The 22,477-nt window shown below is 44.2% G+C and overlaps 1 protein-coding gene across 1 annotated transcript; it reads right to left on the reverse strand.

The window, feature by feature from the left end:
* Positions 1 to 1,181: 1,181 nt before the first annotated feature.
* On the reverse strand, positions 1,182 to 22,168 carry LOC114787875 (EF-hand calcium-binding domain-containing protein 6-like). Its single transcript, XM_028975782.1, has 18 exons — positions 21,916 to 22,168; positions 20,890 to 20,981; positions 19,962 to 20,062; positions 19,507 to 19,584; positions 19,253 to 19,387; positions 18,120 to 18,257; positions 17,884 to 18,026; positions 17,274 to 17,425; positions 15,847 to 16,043; positions 15,088 to 15,195; positions 14,586 to 14,651; positions 13,809 to 13,919; positions 7,227 to 7,359; positions 6,656 to 6,780; positions 4,357 to 4,600; positions 3,107 to 3,279; positions 2,867 to 3,029; positions 1,182 to 2,254 (listed from the first exon to the last, which is right to left on the reverse strand). Exons 1-18 carry the CDS (start codon positions 22,166 to 22,168, stop codon positions 2,021 to 2,023), a joined length of 2,646 nt encoding a protein of 881 aa, XP_028831615.1. The 3' UTR covers positions 1,182 to 2,020.
* Between the last annotated feature and the right edge of the window lie 309 nt (positions 22,169 to 22,477).

Genomic DNA, 22,477 nt, shown 5'->3' on the forward strand with positions numbered 1-22,477 from the left:
CCTCCTGGGCTCCTCGGCCCAGGTTATGGAGCCCCCATCTTCGGGTGTGCTGTGGCTCAAACCGCCCCTTAATACAGAGCTCACTTGTGCTCCCAAGCATTATTCAACATGTCTGCACCCCAAACACTGACGCAAATGGCCCAGAATGCCCCTTGGGTCGAGCAGAGACACAAAGTGCAGGTGTCCATGGGCCTCTGTCTTGAGGGACTGAGAAGGAAGAATTGATGGATGAGGGAATGGACGGACGGACAGATAGGCAGAGTTAAGCGCTTCGCCAGCCGCCATTAGGACGCAGGGAATAAGACTGCACACAGCACAAAGGGCGCATGCAGATGGAAAAAAGTGTTAATAAGATAAAAGACGGGGGATTTGAAAGAACCAGGCTACCAACAGGCCAATATTGGTTTAAATCCCCAGCTTGTACACAGTGTTTAATGGAAGGGGAGAAAAAAATTTGGTTGAAAAAGAGAGAGATTTAGCTAAAGTACACAATATGAATAATAATATATGGACCAGTGAAAAAGGCTGCTTAAACCCACATTTATTGTCATGTTAAATTTCCCAGCAAAAGGCCACTACTTCAATTTACATTAGAGAAACTAACACTGCAGTGAAGTGAAAAAGTGAAACACTTTATGATCTAAGTTTTGACAATATGAAACTGAAATCTGAATAAAGTTTTCTTAATTTATCTGCATTATTATCAGTCATCCAAAAGCAGTGTCCTTATGCATTTAACAGTTTTGCATTTCTTACAATGTTTTCCTGTAGAAGAAATGTTAAAAATTGAAACTTCATGAGCTGTCATGAGGATTAAAAGCATCCAACAATTACAACACCTTTTAAAACACCTTTAGGCTTGTGGTGAAAAGAATGTCTCAAGTACTGGTTTTCACAAATTTATCTGCTTCCGTTTTTTTTGCCAATTTGCATATACTACAGAAATGTTGCAAAGAATGATCAGATAAGTCCCTCTTTGCCAAGAAAATTCACTTAACCCCCAAAAAAATTCTACTGCATTTCAGCCCTGCCATATAAGGACCTGCTGAGATCTTGGGGCAGTGGTGGCCTAGTGGTTAAGGAAGCGGCCCTGTAATCAGAAGGTTCAAATCCCGATCTGCAAGGTGCCACTGAGGTGCCACTGAGCAAAGCACCGTCCCCACACACTGCTCCCCGGGCGCCTGTCATGGCTGCCCACTGCTCACTCAGGGTGATGGTTAAAAGCAGAGGACAAGGCGTAAAAAGGCGGTATCATTGCCTTTTAAAGCAATGCACGTGTTTCCTTGCAGGTGACTATGGTTAACAGAGGAAGAACAATGATTTCAGGCATCACCCTCCAGTCTGCTATTCTAACTCAATCAGCATGACAGAATGATCTCCTGCCTTGTGCTCCTCAACACTCACACTTGTGTTAATGAGAGGATCACAGAAAAGATTAAGTGAAGTGATTGTCACATGTGCCACCAGTGCAGGAAGGCAGGTGTTAGTGCACCTGTATGAATAGTGAGGCAAAGATTTTGGCATCAAGAAGGGCACTTTTGGCGTCAAGAAGGGCACTTCTCTCCAAGAAACATATCAGGGACAGGCTGATATTGATGGATAGAAAATACAGAGATTTGACTGCTGAGGACCAGGGCAAAGTCATTTTCTCTGATGAAGCCCTTTTCTGATTGTTTGGAGCATCTGGAAAAAGGATTGTCCAGAGAAGAAAAGGTGATGCTACCATCAGTCCTGTCTCATGCCAACAGTAAAGCATCCTGAGACCATTCCTGTGTGGCATTCTCAAAACTTTAGGCCACAACTGTACTGCAGGTGTCACGTCAAGGAGTATGAGGCATAGTGACGTTTAATATGAACCAAACCAACGGGGATAAAAAATGTCCGTTTCATGCAGTGTTTGTGTAAAAAAACAATAATGAACACAGAAAAAGACACACACATAGAGACTTCATGTGGATTAATGAAGTACATGGAATTACATGGATCCTCCTCTGGTGCTTGGAACTTTTTATCTAACTTTTTACTCCCTCAGACTCTCTTGCAGGCTTTCTGCGTTATGTAACAGAGCGCGGTAGTCCACGTGACCCTTCAGGTCCTGGTCCAATTTGGAAAGTAGGTGGTAGAGCTCCTCTTGATCCAGAGAAACCCCACACAGCTGCAGGACAGTCCTGAGCTCAGCCACAGGGAGGTGTCCAGAGCACAAATTGTCCAGGCGGCGAAAAGCCCTGCGCAGGGCACGTTGCTTCTTCTGGAGCTGAGAGGTTAAACACACAGAAGATCTTCACAAGATCAGAAGAAAAAACACACAAACACATAAGCATGTTGATACCACATGTTATTAATCAATAGTTGCTCAGGATGGGGCAGTGGTGGCCTATCGGTTAAGGAAGTGGCCCCAAAATCAGAAGGTTGCCGGTTTGAATCCCAATCCACCAAGGTGCCACTGAGGTGCCACTGAGCAAAGCACCGTCCCCACACACTGCTCCAAGGGGCCTGTCATGGTGCCCACTGCTCACCAAGGGTGATGGTTAAAAGCAGAAGACACATTTCATTGTGCCACTGTGTGCTGTGCTGTGCATCACAATGACAATCACTTCACTTTCACTTTCAAGTTGCAAGGATCTCCGTGTCAAGTTCGGTTTTAGTAGCCAAGTGACACACTTGTCAATGAGCCAGAATACCACAAAGTCACAGGTTCAGCCCCCACCTAGGACAATTAACCCTGAGTTGCACCAGGGGGACTGTCCCTTAAATTACTGATTGTAAGAGACTCTGGATAAGGGTTATTGATAAATGGCATTAATGTAAGTGTAAAACGTAAATGTGGGTAGTGATGGATGATGCTGATGTAAAACAGCCACTCAACCTTCTTGAGCTTGACATTCAGAGATGCCAAGTCATGTTTGTGCTCCTGTGAGATTGGCTCTTCAGGCTCTCTGTGTGACTGTAGAACAGCGGCCATGTTGGCACCATTCCTCCATGCTTGCTTCTGTGTGCCGAAGGGTCTGAGGAACTCACTGTAGGACACTCTGAGAACAAGAAAACATACATCAGTTAAAGATGTCCAAACAGTGCCCTGTCACATTAAACATCCATGAATTCTCACCTGTTGTCACCATTGACGTCAAATTTCTTGGCCAGGACATCACACTCATATTCACTGAGGTGGGGGCACAATGCCCTGAGCACCTCATTGAACTCCTCCTGGCTTACAAAACCAGTGTAATATGGGTCCAGGTGCATAAACCGTCCTCGAAGCTCATCCAATGCAAGCTCAACCTTAAAAAAAACAGCAAGAGGGATGACTGAATGATCAGTGTCGAAGCTTCTGTGATATTCCTAATTTTTAAGTGGGTTACTAACATAATGTAATACAGTACAATTAAATAAACTGGCAATTGAACTGCTAATGAAAAAAAAAGCTTAAATCTTGCAAAAGTCATCACTGGACCCCCCTGGATGAATTCCGTGAATGTCAGGAGAGCCTCTTGAGCCACAAGTGTGCATCACCCGCAAGGCTGAAGAGGTGTCAGCTGCAGGGTCACATGACTCAGCCGCTCAGTCAGGAGACACTCACGCAGCCCTCAACAGTTCCTCACAAAGGAGCAGCACACCCCCCCAACACATGCCTCCCTCTCTGTGAATTTGACTGTTCGTACGCATATTGGCTGCAGTTATTCATGGGCCCTGCTCCACCCAGTGTCTATTGGCAGCTCGTTTAGAGGCTACATTTGTACAGCACATGAAGTTGGGGTTTGGTGATACAAAAGGCTCAAATAAGTGGTTAGGGGTTGTATTTATCAACCTCAGAAGTACACACCCTCCATCTTTTGCATTACTGGACGAACTTAGATCAACATTGCTTTCATCCCTCCCATCAAAATAGCAATCTACGGTGGTGGTAGCCTAGTGGGTAACACACTGGCCTATAACCAGAAGACCACAAAACCCCACTTACTACCATTGTGTCCCTGAGCAAGACACTTAACCCAGAGTTGATTGAGGGGGACAGTCTTGTTGTTCACTCTGTATAAAGACATTAGTATGTGACTTTGTCTAATCGTTCAAATGTTACATTTACATTTAAGGCATTTGGCATCCCAGGCATTTGTAGCACCAGGTTCCGGAGAATCGTTATTTCATTCCACTATGTACTGTCTAACGTGTATATAGCTGAAATGACAATAAAGCTCAACTTCAACTGCTAGATGCTCTAAATGAAAAATGTTTTTTGCTTTCCTGCATGTGATGTCTTGTAGGTGAATGAACAACCTTTAGACAAAATGTTGTTGACCCTATTACTGTAATAAGAGAAGGAATTAGGGGTGTTTTGGGGTGATAGGGATGACATCACACCTTGGCTCGCACAGTGTTGGCCAGGATATCAAAGACACAGTTGAGCTTGTTGGAGCGTCGGCGTAGGTTATCGTCCCCCTGCTTGGGAGGGCACACCTTGGCATTGGGGAAGCGTGAGGACTTCAGAGACGGGCCGAAGTGGCGCACAAACTGCAAGAAGTCTACTGTGCCATCATGCTGGGTCATCAGGGTGGACCAGAGCTGACGGATCTGACCCCGACTTACTTCGGGGCGTATATCAAACCTACAAAATGGGGAGAAAGGCATGAGAGAGAGGTACAGAGACAGGATGAAACAGGGTAGAAAAGGGGGGGATGGGAAAACAGACACCAAACGAGAAGATGAGAGGTGAGAGGGAAAAGAAACATTTGAAGGAGAAGAAAAAAAAAAGAAAAAAGCGGGAACCGGTCCCCCCACAGATAGATGAATGCCACTATCTCTCAGGCTCAGATTAAGCTGAGAAGGGCCTCTTTCTTCCCCACACCCCCCCGCCCCCCAAGTCCAGCCTCCCCCCCAGTGACAATGCCAAAACTTGGCAGACAACCCTGCCTATATGCAACAGTTTCCCATCAGAAAAGGAGCAGCCATCGAGAGCCCTTGGCACCAGCAGGGCTTGAAGAATGGGCAGCACTGTAAGAGAACAGACATGAATGGGTTGGCTGGACGCGCCGCAAAACAAAAACACGTCTGTGTCGTAGCACGTCTATCGCCAGCGTTAAGGCAAACCCACTGAGATGGTCTTAAGTACCATGAGGGTATTTAGTAAAAAAAACAGACAACACAGTAGCTGTTTACCCTGCCGGTGGATAATGAACGCTTTTGCAGTTGCGACTCCCTGTTGGTGTGTCCATGTCATTCCTGCAACTAATGCTGGGTGTCTCCAAAGACCTGACAACATGGGGATCATAGAAGGATTCCTAACTTGGGAGGGGTCCTGAGTGTGAGAAGAATGGAGACTCTTCAAACGAAGAGTCAGATGGTAGCGGCGTCTCCAAAAGACGCCGGGATCTGTTATTGGGCACGGCAGGCCCCAGTAAAGTGACCAACCTCTGTGAACTTGCAAGATTAAGCCTGTTAGTGTCACTAATCTTCTGGCAGCCGGTGCCCGCTCTCGGGGCTGAGGCTTACCTTGCCGTGGTTGGCATGGCTCGGGCGACGAGCTCAACACCAGCACTGGGAGCCGGTGCCACTGTGTGAGATTATGCAAATCTGCCAAGATGCCCCCATTCAACTTGAACTCTATTTAGGGCACCGACCGCAATATTGCAGCCAACAGAGATTAATGGAGAGATGAAAGGGTAGAATAAAAAAACAAAGAAATACAGAAAAGAAAAGAAAAGAAAAGAAAAGAAAAAAAAGTACACTACAAAGGTTCAGGGGATGGACCCAGAGAAAAAGAGATGGAGTGGCTCAGAAATAATTAAAAAATATGTATAGATATAGATTCTCCCAGAGGGTTCTCGTGGATTCGTTGTGGGAATGTGTTAATTTGTCTTTGGCTTTCTTGTGTTTGTTTGATTTGGGGAATCCTCTCTCCTGAGGGTTGAGAGGTGGGGCATTCAGAAGAGCACAGAATCAGCATGGGAACATGTAAACAGGCGTGCAACAACCTATGGAGCAAGAGCCAAGAAGAACAAGACACTACAAGCATTGTTACTGACGGGAACACAAGAGGAGCAAACTTGTTAACCTTCACAATTAAGGCATCATTTGGCAAGTAATAAAATGTGCTTGCTGACAGTATTGTTTTTCAGGGCCTGGAGAGGAGGGGGTGAGAAATGGCTGTGCAAAGATCTGTTAAAAGCGGACTTGTTTGTCATGTGCAACACAACAAAGGGCATCTTTGTCACTGACAATGGTGACACTGTGTGTGACACCTCAGACTGGCAAATTCGCACTCAGAAAATGCACTGATGATTTGGCGTGGCGCTACAAAACAATAGGATCAGAATGTACGTCTCAATACAGAAGGTGTCTCCGGTACAGACATAAGACGCCCTGTAGGCATGACCAGATGTAATTGAAGACCGAGCTCCAGCATTGTTGCCCAATAATAGCATTATTCATTAAACAGTGATAAATTATTCATTTTTACCAAAAAATGTAGACATATTTCATAACCTTCAAAGCCTCTGGATCAAAGTTCAGAAGTGAAATTCCTCAACATTACTCACTATCCTGCACAACTGGATGGATCAATAATGTGTACATTAGGACACAGCTACTTCATTCAGCCTCCCAAACCCTCTCTTCACTTTAAAACGTTATATAATTTCATATATACTGGTCACGGCTGTACCTCTTGAGGAGCTGGTACATCATCTCCTGTGTGAGACGCCGGGTGTTCTGCTCATCCAGCTCCTCAAACACCTTCTCCACTGCCTGGTAGTGGCTTCTCACCAAGCCTTTAATGATGCAGAAAAGCTGCAAGAACAAAGACCTTCAGGATTTAGCAGCACTGGTCATCTAACGCATGCTCTGCATAGAAGAACATATAGAAGCACAGAATAAATAAAAATATCGATAAATATAAAAAATTAGTCCATTAATGGAAAAGTTTACAATTTCTTTTAAAAACGAAATATGATACTGGTTTATCAGAAGTTAAAACGTTTAATTGTCTTTCAATATTACAGAATTGAACTGTAATTTTCCAGCATTTACAGAAGGCGCTTTACAGAAGTTTCAGTTCTAATATGAGGCCACATGAGTAAATGTTTTCTATTAAAATTTACTATTGATAAGCATGAGACAATTACAGTTCTTAAAAACCATTATTTAACTGTTACTGATCTGACAGTGAGTTCTATTGAAGGGTTAATGGTGGAGAACACTTTGGTGGTGATAGATCATTGAATTGAAGCCCAAACCTGTCTGACCGTCCTGCACTCTCTCGCCTTTCCTGTGCTTTCTTCCAAGTTCTGGATTCCATCATCATCACTGTTATCTCTATTCCCACAGCTGATTGGGGTGCGTGAGTGGAACAGACTGGAGACTCCCCTCCTGTGGATCAGAAGTGAAACACTAAACAGAGGCAGAGCACACGGCTGCTTTCAGTGTTCATAGCTGGTGGAAAAGGGTCGAGGTTCATAACTATTTGCTGACTTGCCAAATTTGTACGGTTCAGTGGTGCCTAGTGTGGATTTATAGGAGGTGACAAAGGGGTGTGGCAGCTTGTGGAGCAAAATTTGGAAAAAATGCTACCAAGTGACCAGAGTGGTCAAGCGGTCGAGCCACCTGACAGACCTGATGTGCAGTGGATGGAAAGTAAGAAAGAAAAAAAAGGAACAGAGATAGAGGCTAATGTGCTCCCTGTGCGCTTGGCTGGACTAATAAAAGGGGCCCGGCCAGCTTGGCTACCCGGCCCTGAGCCTTTGTCCATCAGGGGCCAGAGCCACTCCTCAGCCATTTAAGGGTGGCGATGGGGCCAAAGAGAGGCCAATGGAAGGTCCAGAGCGGGCAGACTGTGGGTTTTAAAGGTCAATGTGGGGCAATCACGCAAAAACAATAACAACAAACAGTGGCAAGGGGGGCTAGGTCCTCAGCAGAAGAAGCTCAGCATCAGTGAAATATTATGCTTGGTTGCCTCTGTATGTATAAATACATTTCATTATAAAACCCAGGGAGACAAGCGGGTTGAAGCACCCATTTGTGTCAATATAGTGATTATTTTTACTCTGCACTAGTTCTGTACATCTTTCTAGATAGACAGCGATAATATTTTTTGGTTCATTTGGTTGTTTACAGCATACATCTGCTAGAATAGTTAGGCTGAGAAGTGCCCGACATGATTGTGAGGTTCAGCTGACCCAGTGGCGGCCATCCCAGTGGGGATCCTGTGTCCAACAGCACGAGGCCACACAACCACACAGCAGGACCAGCCAAAGGGCCACAAAGTCATTGAGAAGCCAGCACTCAGGGCCCAATGAGCTACAATGGATTGCTTACAAGCTATCTGTATCTTGGAATGGGGACACCAGTCTTTCGCTTGGTGTGCAACTTTGTCTAACCCATAAGATGAACTTTAATGATATTTATTTTAAAGTAATCATAAAATAGGAGAACCCCATTGGGATGATTGACTTCCTCATTCTAGATGAGGTCAACCTGTCAAGTGTACCACAATTCTACTCCATGCACAAGTGTAGCATACGTGCGGCACAAGCAGTGTTGCCAGATCTGTGATTGTTTCTGCCTATAATTGGCCAAAAATCTATCCCTCATAGATCAAACACACAGACCATTCACAGATATTTAGGTGTGCCTTAAATTAAATTAATGATTGACATTACTGAAGCAAATTTGGTTTAAAACCAGTATTGAAAATTCTTGCTTTTACTCTGTTTGACCTTTAGCCTCTTTCCCTTAAATGGGCAAAGAGCACACCCTCCGATCCATGTCGAAGAATGTGAGAATTAATCTCTCCTCAATCAGGCCCAGTTTTTTCTTCTACATGGCTTTCTCATGACTGACCCTCATGCCTCATCAGTACCAGTCTCATGGCATGGGATGTTGCTGTGTTTGTTTTCCTGTCGTTTCTTTCTCCGCAGATTAATCATCAAGGATTCAGACATCTCACACTACAGTTCCTCCCACACTAAAGCAACCATTTCTCTTTTCCAGGGTGAGCTGTGCAAGCCAGATACAAGGCAGCCAGGGGGTAGGGGGCAAGACTGGTGCGATGGAAATCTGTAAAGGGCATTGTTTCATGCCTATTGTCCATAAAATCTGTTGTTTCCTACCAGATGCTGTATAGCAACTGGTCCCGGGGCCATTCTGGAAGGTGTATTGACTAATTTAAAATGAACATTAAAATGGATTTGACTGAGAGCCTTAAGTCAACATTAGAATCAGAAAACTTTATTAATCCTGAAGGAAATTGCTTATTTCTGTTTAACAGCACTTCGCTTTTTTTCCCCACACCACACTTGATTTTATCCCAGACCAGCACTACTAACACTACGAAATTAATTATTACTAAATAGACATCTTGTTTTGTCACAAAAAAACATAAGATGATTTATTAAATTATTATAAAGTAAATTCTTTTTGAACTGATCCCTGCAAATCTGCAATGTATAAGCAAATATATTATATAATAATATTAATTCCACAAATACTCTGGTCTGTCTGGTGACAAAGTTCCTCTAACACTACAACAGCATTCTTCAAATTTTGTGGGGAACTGAAGAACTGAAGTGAAGAGGAGAGTGTGTGTGTGTGTGTGTGTGTGGCAGTGGGAGGGGCCTTGCATGATCTGGTTAACTGCGAGGAAAGATGACTGGCTGCCTGGAGTCCAGAGAAAAGGCTCAGCAGTGTGAACATTAAGGTGAAATGACATGGGCGTAGTAGTGTTTTAAGCTCACATGGTTCCCTCAATGGGCACGGTGAAGGTGACCTCTGAGGGCAGGCTGAGACCCAGAGCATCGCAGCGTCCGATCATAAGGGGACATTCCACAGCCACGCCCCACTTCCACACCACAATTACATCAGACAAAACGAGCATCTGAGAACTACACTCGGGCTGCGCTAGGCACATTTTACTACATCACACACGGAATGTGGGAATGAAAGAGTCCGTGGACAACAAAGCAAGAACGCGTCCCCCGTACAGACGTTCCCAAAGAGAAGGATAGAAAAAAAAAAAAACACTCTTTATGCTTTGGTTGCTAGCCATTGCTCTCCTTCAGCATTTAACCCTTGTGTGGTATTTGGGTCTGTGGGACCCATTTCAGTTTTTACCAAAAGAAAACTAAAAATTCTTTAAAACTCCAAATGGAGATTCCTTGACTTGTGAATAAGTAACACATTTGTAGTGAATTCACACTGTAGACCTCCCCCTCCACTGGACCCTCAAAAATTCACACAAAGTTTAAGAGCTGAAGACAGAAAAGAGCAGAACATGGGACTGGAACAGGCATGAAAAGGGGCGTTATAAATGAAAAATAATACATTTTGTCACTCAGTTTATAAACTACAGATGTCTCTGGACACATTTAGATACTTAAAAAAAAGACATAATGACTTTTCAACATTGTATTAAAGGAAACCATTAGAAATGCTTAAAACCAATCATAACCCTGACCTTAATACCAATTTGGATCTTTGGCTTCTTGGAAATAATGAACACTTTGTCTTAGTTATTGGCAACTGATTTAATATGAACAAAGCTTACAATTTATAAAAAATAAAGATTTTTCTTCGTCTAATTTACTCAAATTCTGCAATATATTGAAGATGGAATGGCGATACGTGTTTCTTCATCGAACGCTGAAAATGGCTCTTTCTGAATTTGATGTCTCGTAGAGCTGCACAAACTACATGTTTCACGAGACATTAGCATTGAGCTAGTCTGGGTTTTCAATGAAGTCTGACAGCAGGTAATGCGTCCCCGGATGAGGTTTTGGATAGACGCGGTGTAGACGCGGTTCTGCGGTTTTGTTTTAATGAATGTGCAACAGTCTTAACTCCTGCCGCTCATGCAAAACCCCATGGCCGGAGATGAGATGGTAGAGAAGGGGGAGGGACAGTGGGTTAAATCCCAGTCGGTCACAGAGACACCACACCCTGAGAGATAACTTGTGAATGTCCCCCCTACCCCCAAATCCTCTCTATGTCCATCTCCCGACGGCAGCAACGAGAGAGAAAAAGAGAAAGGGGAATAACGAGATGCACATTTTTACATTTAAAACTGTATTGTTCACCCTAATCTGGCCCACCATCTGAGAGCAAGAGACGTGTGTGTTGGGCCAGGCCCGCCTGAATAGAAGGACAAGGGCCAGGATAGTGGCGTTGGGGATGGGGGGGCGCCGGAGGTGGTGAAACTGGAAGGGGATCAGGGAAGTGCAGAAAGGATGTTTCTTTTTCTCCAAAGGGAGCTTTTGATTTGGAGCTGTTTGTATCTGTTTTTCTAGGCCATGATCCCCTGTCCCCAACCATGGACCAGCCTAGGGGAAGTCACTGTGTGTGTGTGTCTATGTCTCTGTGTGTGTGTGTGTGTGTGTGGGAGAGGGAGAGAGAGAGTTTCCATCTCTACAGCTGCAGCTCAGCGGATTAGCTGTCATCCACAAGGCAACATTACACAAGTAGCCTTTGAATAAAAGTCATGGATACTATTAATGATATGGTAATCCGTAATGGAGCTACCTCCCAGTAGTGATTATGCTGACATGGGAAGAATGTCCAAAAGTCCTGGACGCAACTCCCCTCAACAACACTGCGACTATTGTTACCCAGGAGGCCTGGTCTGAGGCCTACGCCCAACATCAACCAGCGTCGACCCAACGTCAGAGCCACCCAACCGACCCACCTCCCCCTCAGCCACACACCCAGTCCTCCACCCCATCACCCCCATGAATGAAAATGAAAACCCCAAAGATGGAAAGTTGGACAGAGAGTGACAGTGAAAGAAGGCATTAATAAAAAAAGAACAAAGAAAAAGAAAAGGGAAAACAAAGTGACTTGGCGCGGATCAGGCGGGGATTTCTCCTCCTGTGGTTCCCACACAGAGATCAGAGATGGATCCATTCCTTCTCTCTTGCTCCTTTTCTCTCTCTTTGCCCTCTTAGCTGCAAAGCACTGCTCCGTCGGCTCTGTGGCTGTTTAACCGTCTGGGCTGCCAGTGTGGAAATGCACTTCCACACTTTGTCCAGTGTGTGGGGGGTCCTGAACTGTGCTGGACTGAGGCTTATTGTAGGTAAACCCGGACTTAATAGCAGGCCAATTTCACAGCACATCAGTTGCTAAACTAGCTGTACTAGCATCCAAAGTGATTAAATCTATCAGTTTCTACCATGATGATTATTCAAATATCTAAGGATGAACTAAAACATTCTTATATCGGTAAGGTATATGTAGTAAGACGTTCCCCAAGTTCCCCAAATGTTGACCAAGAAAATGTTCTTCGTCTCCATACTTGTTTCATTTTCATTCAATGGTAGCATATATATTCATTGCGTGCATTTAAATGTAATCCATTTGAGTCTGAGCAAACTCATTCAGGGGAGAGGGATGTTAATCTGTGACGGTCTGATGCCTGACAGCTCTGGCTATGTTTGACTAATATGTCAAAGTTCTGGACAAATGGGAGTTAGCAGGACAACTGAAAATGCCACACAGATACTGACACTGGGATCAATCCGATTTAGCATTGGAATGATTTTGCATTTCTCATGTTTGAATAAAGACGAAGAGCAAGAGAGTAAGACAGGCAATGCGAGAGAGAGAGAGAGGGAGGACAGAGAGGAGAGAGGGAGTTTGATTTGCAAGATCCTAAGTCCCTCCAGTGTCATTTGAGAGTCTCAGAGGGCTTTTCTCTCCTTCTTTCTGGGATAAAACTTTCCTTTCTCCCCTTTCAGGGGTCCCTTGGTGCCCAGGCTTTTCCCTACTGTTGGTATTACAAAATCCCCATTCAGTATAACCCTTGTCACCTGTCAACTAAGCCAGGCTGGTTTTCTAGGTCTTTATCCCCTACACACACACACACACACACACACACAAACACAGACTCTCAACCCCCCACCTTGAATAAACCACCCCAGAACATTGATACACACACACACACACACACACACACACACATACAACCACATGACTGAGATCTGTTACTCTAGCAGTTTAAAATTCATTACCCAGTTCTATTTATGGAAGCTTTACATTGTGTGGATTTTGTTGGTCACTGATGAAATGGTTTCAGGCGACTTGGGAGTTTGCATGTGCCATGTTCGCTCAGCCTCATACATAAACATAAAGTTTTGTCATGCTTGTAGTTTTACACTAAAAACATATGAAACTCTGTAATGAAATCTTGCTGGTTGGACTAGGTATTTTAAATATTTAAATTATTGATATTTTATTAAACGAATTGCTTTAAGAAATGATTTATAAATTAAAACAAATGATTCCTGATATAATTCATGTGTAACACCCTCACTGTGTTTTAGCCACTTCTTCCTGTAATGAAATTCAAATATAAAAGTTGTCCTGTAAAAAGCTGCCCTAAATATGAATGTATATAATATAATTTGTTCTTAGGAAACACACAATGGGTTAAATATGATGCTACTACTTGTGGAACATCCTCATTGGTAAAAATAAAGAAGGAAATGGCACATGGCCAACCAGGGATAAACAATGAAACAAACAGGCAAAATAGTCTGAGCAATAGTCAAATAATGTTGAAACATACGTGCAAAATGTTGCGTTTTCGTACTGTCATGAAACCCTATATTATTTGTAAATGGATGTGTGTTTTTTTCCCACGTGATATAAATGCCTTAGACACTCTAGAGAGCCATTGTGCTGTTTGTGTAGGCACCGGTTTGAAGTGGGCGGAAACAGGTGGCTCTCTGGAAAGGATGCTGACCCCCAAGAGGAAAAAGAAGATGCTAGAAGTAGTCCTTCACAGTGAAGGATTAGAATGGAGTGCTTAAGTAGCAAGGATGGATTAATACCGGGTGTCGAAGGCTGCCATGAAGATGGGGTACTGGACATTTCCGTGTGGGTCCAGGGGCAGCCTGTCCAGCAGCTGTTCAAACTCAGGCTCAGAGATCTCCAGGCCAAACCTGACGAAGAGAGGGGTCACAAAGCTCCTGAAGGAAGGGGTCATCATTGGGCATCCGGCTCCTCCAGCCGGCAAACACCGGCCACTGACCCTCCTGACAGGGCTGAGAGGACGCAGGGATGCAGCCCCCACACAGCCAGATCAAGGGTCAGCCGGCCCCCTTCACCAGCCATCACTTTCAGATGGACATGGTCAGCCTTATCTCTCAATCAAAGGATTAACCACACGCACATAATATGCACACACTCACATACACACCGACTGAGACACACTCTCACTCTCTCGGTCCAGGAACCAAACATAAAGACAGATAAACTTATCATAGATCATTATGAAATTTGCCAGTATGCTCCTCCATCCTAATAGACTTCCTCTCCACTGACCACCACAAAGCATCAAGAGGAGGATTACAAGGACAGAAAGCAGTATACAAATCAAATGCAGAAACAGAAAATAATTCAGTTTCACAGTTCTGTGTACAAAAGGACTATTGTGTAGGGCTAGAAGTGACACAACATTCAAAATTACAATGAAGGAACAGTCCTGTTTCAAAAAAAAAAAAAGGAAGAGGGGGTAGTAAGCCGAATGGAAGTACTTCTATAAGTACAGTTTCTATAAGTACTTGTGATTTAGGTGAATGGGATGAATGAGATGTGAAATACAATACCTGCTCTCCACCACAGCTCTGAACTCCTCCCGACTAACAGTTTTCTTGTTGAATTTATCAATGCCCCTTGACACACACATACACACAAATAGACAACATAGTTTATTAGCAATGTACAATTCCAGCTGCTTCAACTCAATTGCACTCCATTACGAAGGACTGAGTGCCACAATAATCCTTCAGTTCAGGCCCTTGGCTGGTTAATGGGCTGCTCCATTAGCTATTCGGGGGCCAGAGAGTGAAGCAGTAGTTTTCTCTCCAATCTCATTTCATGATATGTTACAGAAAGTGAGCTATTCTTGGCTAATGAGGGGCGCAGTGAGGGTCAACCAATATTTGAAAGCTGCTGTTGCTTAACAAATGGGATACATTGACCTCTGAACTTACACAGGTATTTGTATATTATTTGTCAGGCCTAATGGTGAAATGCTTAAAACTTTGAGTTTTGCAGAGAAAGAGAGACAGAGAGAATGGCTGAGTAATGTATTGCATCTCTGCTCACTTGAAGGCCTGGAGCAGGGAGAGGTACTCTGACTGGAAGAGCTTCGCCAACCTGGTCTCCACTGCTGTAATGGAGGAAGTGTGGCTGATGTTTTCCTCCTTGTGGAACCTTCAGGACCACAAAACCAATCACATAACAAACCATAAATCCTTAAATGCTTCAATGAATGTTAAAGATACAGAAAGAAGGCCAAAAGGTCAGATGTTTATATCTGTTTGACTGGATCCACACTTCAGCACCTGCCGCCCCAAGACAGAGGCACCCATAGCCAAACTGTCCAAATCCCAAAATAAACATACCAAATCCCACAATCCCTTTCACCAGCCTTACATCATCTGCTCCCTTTTCTCTTGTCTGTGTGGAAGGCTACGACAGCAACAGTCATCGTCATGGTGATTCACTAGTGGGCCTGGGAAGAGGGGGTTGGGTCCCTGGACACTCTGCCTGTGTTTGCCCGTGCAAACACGTCGAATCCTTTAAGCTACGGAAGCCCAGGAACATTAACCCAAATTCATTACTCTCGTTTAAAGACCGGTGGGGACCTGGGGGTGCGCTGCTTTTGCCTCATTATGTGTCTTGGCTGCCCCGGGGCAGCAGCAGACTATGGGTAGTAAGCCTGTTAGTGGTGTGATGAGTCTAGAGTAAAGACATGGTTAAAGAGAGAGCAAACTTTAAACTGATATCTTCAGTCGGCCTGCGCCACATGCCAACAGCATTTTATGTGATGTGTTTTTGTTCTGATCTAAAGTAAGTTCCAACCTGTGCTTTGGGTCGGAGAGGATCCTGTGCAGGACCCCATCTTCACTCCGGTCCTGGAACCTTCGCAGGAATTCTGGGTAGTCCACGCCACTCTTGCGAAGCTCCAGACCACAGCGGGCAAGGAACAAACTGAGCTGCATCGGTTTCAGATGCAGGTCAAAACTGTTGAGAATTTGTAGGAACTCGTGTGGTGTAACCTGTCACACAGCACAGAGAGTTGAAATGAACAGAGCAGAATTCAGAATGTGAGTGGTTGTCTATTTAAGCACATTGTCAAAACCTGAAACACAACCTTATACAATTTGTACATACAAAAGTTACCAATTATATTGCAAACGATTGTGTTGAGATGTTATGTGGACCTGTTTTGTGCCTGTTGTGGACTGCCCTCCACAATTATTGGTACCCCTTGTAATGTTAAAGTTGTACTTACCTTTTAGGACAGTAACATCAGTCCACACTGAAAAAAAGCCCAACCTATTAATAAAAAAAATGTAGGAGCAAAAAAAAGAAAAAATCTATTTTCTACAATAATTATTATTCCTGGAAATACTGGTGAACACAACACATCTATAGTGATGAAGATGGTAAAACAATCATATTTATTCAGGCAAAGTGATTAAATAGGTTTAAGTATTATTGTTGTAGAAATACAAAATATACAAAATATGAGAATGTATATATTCTCATTCTAATTAACTTTGTCATGAATTGTTGCCATGTGACTGTGATTCTGGATTTTGTAGTTCTACAACAATAATACTTAAACCTATTTAATCACTTTGCCTGAATAAATATGATTATTTTACCATCTTCATCACTATAGATGTGTTGTGTTCACCAGTTATGTTTTGTGTTGACTATGTTTTGTGTTATGTTTTGTTGTGTTGACTAGTATTTATAGTATTAGTTCAAGCGCATTTTAAGTATTTATTCTTATCTCATATATATAAATGTCATGATCCGGGAGTGTCAGGTAATGTTCGGATCATGACATATATATATATATATGAGAATAAATACTTGGGCTTGAACTAAAATGTAGATGGCTATAATAGTATATAATAGTAACCATATGAACATATTACCATATGGCCTCCTTGTATATGTATATAAAATACCAGGAAACTACAGGGAAATTGAGGGCATTGGTATTTTTAAATACCTTTTTTTATTTAAAGATTTCTCCGAAAAATTATTACTAATTTGACATCTGATGAGTTTGATACATTATCCATTTATTACTTCTGGTTCTTTATGATTATAACTATGTGAGACAATACTGATCTGTATACTTGTGATTTACCCTAAATGGGACCAGTGTCCCAGGATGGGTTCTGGCATCCATGACCCTAATGAGAACTAATCGGTTATGAAAAGTGAGTGAGTAATGATAAGTGACGCCAGCCTATTTAAAACTAGAGTACCTTTCCAGAGCATGTTGCATCCAGTTTCTCAAACTCCATCCTCATCTTCTGGACCCCCTCTCTCAGCCTATCCTTAAGCCAGGTTTCCACAGCGATGGAGGTCCTCCTCTCCTCCTCAGCATTAGACAGGACCCTGGGTTCAACTGATATGGCTGGAATGAGAGCATAAGCTAGTAAGTAAAATAGTTAGTAAAATAACAAAAATGTACAAAATGGTTTTGTCAAATGTTTTGATGTTTTCCTGTGAAAACATCAAAAAAAGTCATGAAGAATCAATTTTTTCTTCATGGAGCGTGTTCTGAGTTGTAGAGCTCCCTCTAATGGGAGACAGTTGCTCTGTTATCACACTCACAGTCTGAGTCTGAGTCTCCTGGTGATCCTGAATAATTTTAAACACTTAAAAAAAAAAAGACCTTCGTATTCAGTTGCACGGCTACATGCTGTGTTTTAAATAGGAGGTCAACATTTATTTCACACAATAAATGCTTTCTACTTTTAATCATTTTCACATCAAGGAAAAGAGTGACAGAAGTAACTTGCTTTATTCTGCACATTTGCATAAAGATGACTATGCTTTTTGTATGTGATCTTGATCACACGACATACGCACTTTTGCGTTCAGAGTGTTCAGCATTAGCTGCAGTCTGCTGGGCGACGTTTTCATGCTCATCCTCCACGCAGTTTCTGTCAGTCCGTCCAAGTTTGTTTAATAAAACACTCAGTTGCACCGCTCCAGTGCCACCACTATCAAACCTGCAGGTTCGAAGGGCGAGAGACACACAGGAGGACTTTTTATCAAGCTACACAGGGTCATCCCATAGATGGGGGTTTTGGTTAAGAGGTTACCTTTCCCACAGCTTATGGAATTCTCTATCGTCCATGTATATGTCCAGTTGTTCCAAAATGTTCCTTAGCTTTGGAGCTACAATCCATCCAGGCCTATTTGACTCGTTTGAAGCAACACACTCTGTGAGTTCCAGAAATCTGAAACAAGAAGACACCAGAACTGCTGCAACCTCGCAAGTGGCATTGCGTGTGATTTTCACTTCATTCACCTAATTTAATTATTCATTTCATTATTAAACTGAAAGGAACAAAGTGGTCAGTCGACACCTTACAAAGGCTTAAAACCCACGTTCCCTTTCTTCTGTCTGAGACGCAGCATAGAGGCTTCTGGGCTCTGCATTAATCACTGTGCATCTACAGGGAGAGCGAGGCTTTTCATGCAGAGTGACCAACGGATGTTTTCAAAAGACAACCTCCCCTGAGGGGCGTGCGGGAAAAAACCTGCCCAGTCAAAGTCTTAAAGGGGACACACACACACACACACACACACACAGAGACATCAGTGGGGAGGAATAATAAGATTAAAGAATTCACCCTCTCCTCCCCTTTCTTTTTAAAAACTGTGTCCCTTTCTACACCTCTCACTCTCACTTACAACTTTTTTCTCTTCTGCCTGGCCTTTCGTCCTCAGCTCTCTCGCTTTTGGGTCCCAGTGGCGCTCTTTCTGATTGGTCATGGGGATTTTTTGGGGCTACTGGTTCCAGGGCCACTCGCTCTCCGCACGGCTTGGCCACTGCTGGTGGGCATTTGTCCAACATGACTGACGTGGCCTATGCTACTGGACATACACACATGCACTAGTAAAGGTGGACTTTACTATTTACACCAGCTTTGATTGTCACTGGTCCCCATAAAAAGGGAAAGTAGAGTAACAAAGGATCCAAAGAGCAGAGGAAAGCACTTAAATAAGCTGCTTTTCGCATTCATACGATCCCTGCAGTTCTGTGGTGCCCCTGTCGATTAGATGGACCTTGAATGGCCCTCACAGTCGAGTTTTTCTTCTCCACTTAAACAGACAGGCCTTCGGTTATTGTTGCCTTAAACCGGGTCAATCCACATCAGTGGGTCCTGCACAGGATGAAGGACGGGATCAGAGTGGGGGGACTGGACCTGTCTCGTCTGTCGGGTCTCACCTGCTCGTGGTAGGACCCCTGAGGAGGGACAGGACATGGGAGGCTCTCATGGCTCTGGGGCTGGCGAGGACAGGCTCTCTCAGGGCACCGCACAGCTCCTCAAATCCAATAGCTGGCTTCTCTGAGAGGTGCAGTCTGTGGAGTTAGAGGTTATGCTTTTACTTGTCCTCAGACATTCTCCTGGAAGCAGAGTTGGTGGAAACATAAAATGTAGAATGCTTCGGTGCATCATGTGTGTGTAGGTCTCACTGCACCTGAGAAGCAGATGTCTGAACTGCTTCATTGTGATTTGTCTCCCCAGGAACTTGGTGAGAACCACCAGCAATACATCCCTGAGGCAGAAGACAATGTATGGCAACAAGTTTGTATAGCGGGGCGTACAGTACTGAGCGCAAATTTTCAGAATGGTGGAACTTCTTTTAAGCCACTCAAACAATAATTACTGAAAGTGGAAGATGCAGTAATTTCATTAGATCTGAGAAACTGTTGATATCTAGAAATCTAGGCCAACTAATGAATGATCTCCTTTGAGCAAAACTCTACAGATGGAAAACAATATTATATTGCTGCTCAAAGAACAATCTGATAACACATAATATCTTTGATTAATGACAAATGATGAAAACAGTCATAAACAGTGTTGTTTTATCCACTGTGTTGCTGCACAGTACTTTATTTTAATGGCAGTGTGTAGTTACGGTCTCTGTACCTGCTGACGACGGCTTTGCCCTCTGGGTTGTTGTTCTTGAAGATGCCCATTAAGGCGAGGGATCCTGCAGATTGTGTCTTCTTCCTCAACTCATGCTCTAACTGTTGAGAGTAAAATACGAGAAAGATACGCTGTGTCTGATAAACAGGAAATGCAACACAATGGGAGGATTTCGTATTGTTTAGTCACTATAGGTTTAATAAGTCCTACAATGGCAGGGCGTTTCTGTTGTTGTTATCCTGCAGAAAAAGCATATAGTGGAGGAAAAATGCTCACTGAAATCTACTGAAACAGTCATATGCATATGGCCACTGAGATTTTTTAAAATTATACAAAGTAGCCGAGGGGGTAACACACAAGAGCCATGAAACCAGAAGAACACAAAGTCACAGGTTCAAACCCACTACCACTGTGTCCCCGCAACTATTTATTTTAAGTGACGTTGGATGAGGCCATCGACTAAAATAGCATGAATGTAAATGCGACTACATAAACATAGTCACACATCTCATTTAAAACATTTAAAACAAGCACATGCATGTGTGTGTGCAGGGAGAGGTTTTAGTGAAGGGTCCACCGCCGATCTGTGACTGGCAGCATGGCAGAGTCTCGTGACTGGGAGGGGATCGGAGTGGAGTCTGGCCTTCAGAAGGCTGGGTGGGAGCTGGAGGAGGGGTAAAGCTGGCCAGACACAGCGATGCAGAGGCACCTGCGGGGCCCGGCTGCACCCCCCCCCCCCCCCCCCCCCCCCCCGCCAGAGTTCAGTGGGGCTAATCCCAGCACCCCTGCACATGCAGGGCCAGGAGACCACTGGGTTCTCTCACTCTTCGTGATGTTTTAAATAAAAAGTGGGACAAGGAAATGAAATAATGCGAGAAAATATGGTGCGTCTGAATGAATCTGGATGGAGGAGGGGTGGAGAAAATACCTGCTCCACTTTTATTCTCAGCTGAGCTCCATAGCAGGAGGACGATGCGACGATGCTGCTCCCAGCCCGACTCTTGGGTGTTTTCTTTTGTCCTGATAAAATACATATGCTTTTTCATGACTATTTCAGCAAAACATTCTAGAGCTGCAACTTCACTACTGTTGAAATATTTTAATATTTTCAGAAACACACTAAGGCTGCAATTGATACAAGCACATCAGACAGAAAAATACAAATACATGGTCAAATAAAAAAGATCGTTAGATGAATAAGTAAACACATTAATTAAATAAAATAACAAAACAACAATAATTAAAAAAAATGCCGTGTTCTTATATATTATTATTATATGCATTACAAAACCATTTTTTGTGTGTTTTATATACAATATATGAAGGCGTTACCATCCATAAGACTTTGCCGCGAATCACCTGTCTGATAAATCTGGTATATTTTTGTGCGCGTTTGTTTGTGTGAAGAGCGCCATCACGCGGCGCGGGAAGGAAGCGCTTCTCATGCGTCTTCAGCGTCACTGATAAGACCTTTTACACCGTTTGCCTTTCGTGACGGGGCACCTGGTTCCCCTGTGAAAAAAATGCTGATCACCACGGTTTCGGTGTTCTGGTCTGTGCTGTTCCTTGACCGGGAAACGTGGGACGGTAACCGTGCCGCTGTTTGTGGTGCTGAAACGTGACACGGAGACGGGTGGCAGTGGCATAGTGTGCAACAGGTTTCCCGGGTTCAAACCCCACTTACTCCCATTGTGCGCCGGAGCAAGACACTACACCAGGGGGACTGTCCCTGTCACTACTGACTGTACCAGGGGCGTCTGGTAAATGCCGTACTTGTAAAAGTAATGATACAGTAAACTGAACCGACATATGTTCTACTGTAAACGCGGGACGCGCACGCCCCGCCCACACATCCCCCTGATTGGCCCGTCGCGGAAATGCCTGGCGGGAAATAAAGTAAAAACCTGACTCGAATCCGAGCGTTTAAAGAACGAGCTGGTGGACTGGCGCTCACCGAAGACGGGCAGGGTCGTGGTGCTGGGGTCCGGGGCCGAGACCACCTGCGCGCAGCTGCCGCCGTCTGGAGGGGAACGTCGGAAGCTTCTCGAAGACGCGCCGCCGAGTCCGGGGTGGAAGCTCTCCCGCCCGGCTGGGCTGTAGGTGGAGCGGCCCAGCAGTGACAGGGTCTCGGGGTCCCCCAGTTTGGCTGAGGGGTGCTGAATCGCCGGAAGTCGCAGCGAAGCCCTCGAGGTCACCCTGTCCGCCATATAAACGACTTTTGCAAATTAAGTTAACAAAAAAAAAAAAAAAAAAAACTCACACAGAAGAAGCATCGACTTCAGCGCGCCAGAAGTGTTATATCTGTTACAGCCGCGGCGCTCTCCGGGCCACCGACCGCAGGTCACTGTGTAGCAGCACAGACGCCGGGTTGCCACCGACGACGGGGAGGCCGGCCAGCTCGGACCGGCCACGTAGCAGACGCCAGTCTCTTTTATTCACTTGTTTTTACTTTATTGGTCTGCGATGGCTCGTGACGTCATGCAAAACTTAATTGGACTCATTGGAACGACCTGGGT

This window comes from Denticeps clupeoides, chromosome 4, assembly GCF_900700375.1.
Source record: "Denticeps clupeoides chromosome 4, fDenClu1.1, whole genome shotgun sequence".
NCBI lineage: Eukaryota > Metazoa > Chordata > Actinopteri > Clupeiformes > Denticipitidae > Denticeps > Denticeps clupeoides.

Bases quoted from the DNA above. Each gene is read 5' to 3' on its own strand.
- LOC114787875 (XM_028975782.1), bottom strand. From the start codon at position 22,168: ATGGCGGACAGGGTGACCTCGAGGGCTTCGCTGCGACTTCCGGCGATT. The intron at 20,982-21,915 runs GTGAGCGCCAGT...GTATTTTATCAG, and splicing joins CACGACCCTGCCCGTCTTCG to GACAAAAGAAAACACCCAAG. The intron at 4,601-6,655 runs GTACAGCCGTGA...CCCATTTTGTAG, and splicing joins ATGTACCAGCTCCTCAAGAG to GTTTGATATACGCCCCGAAG.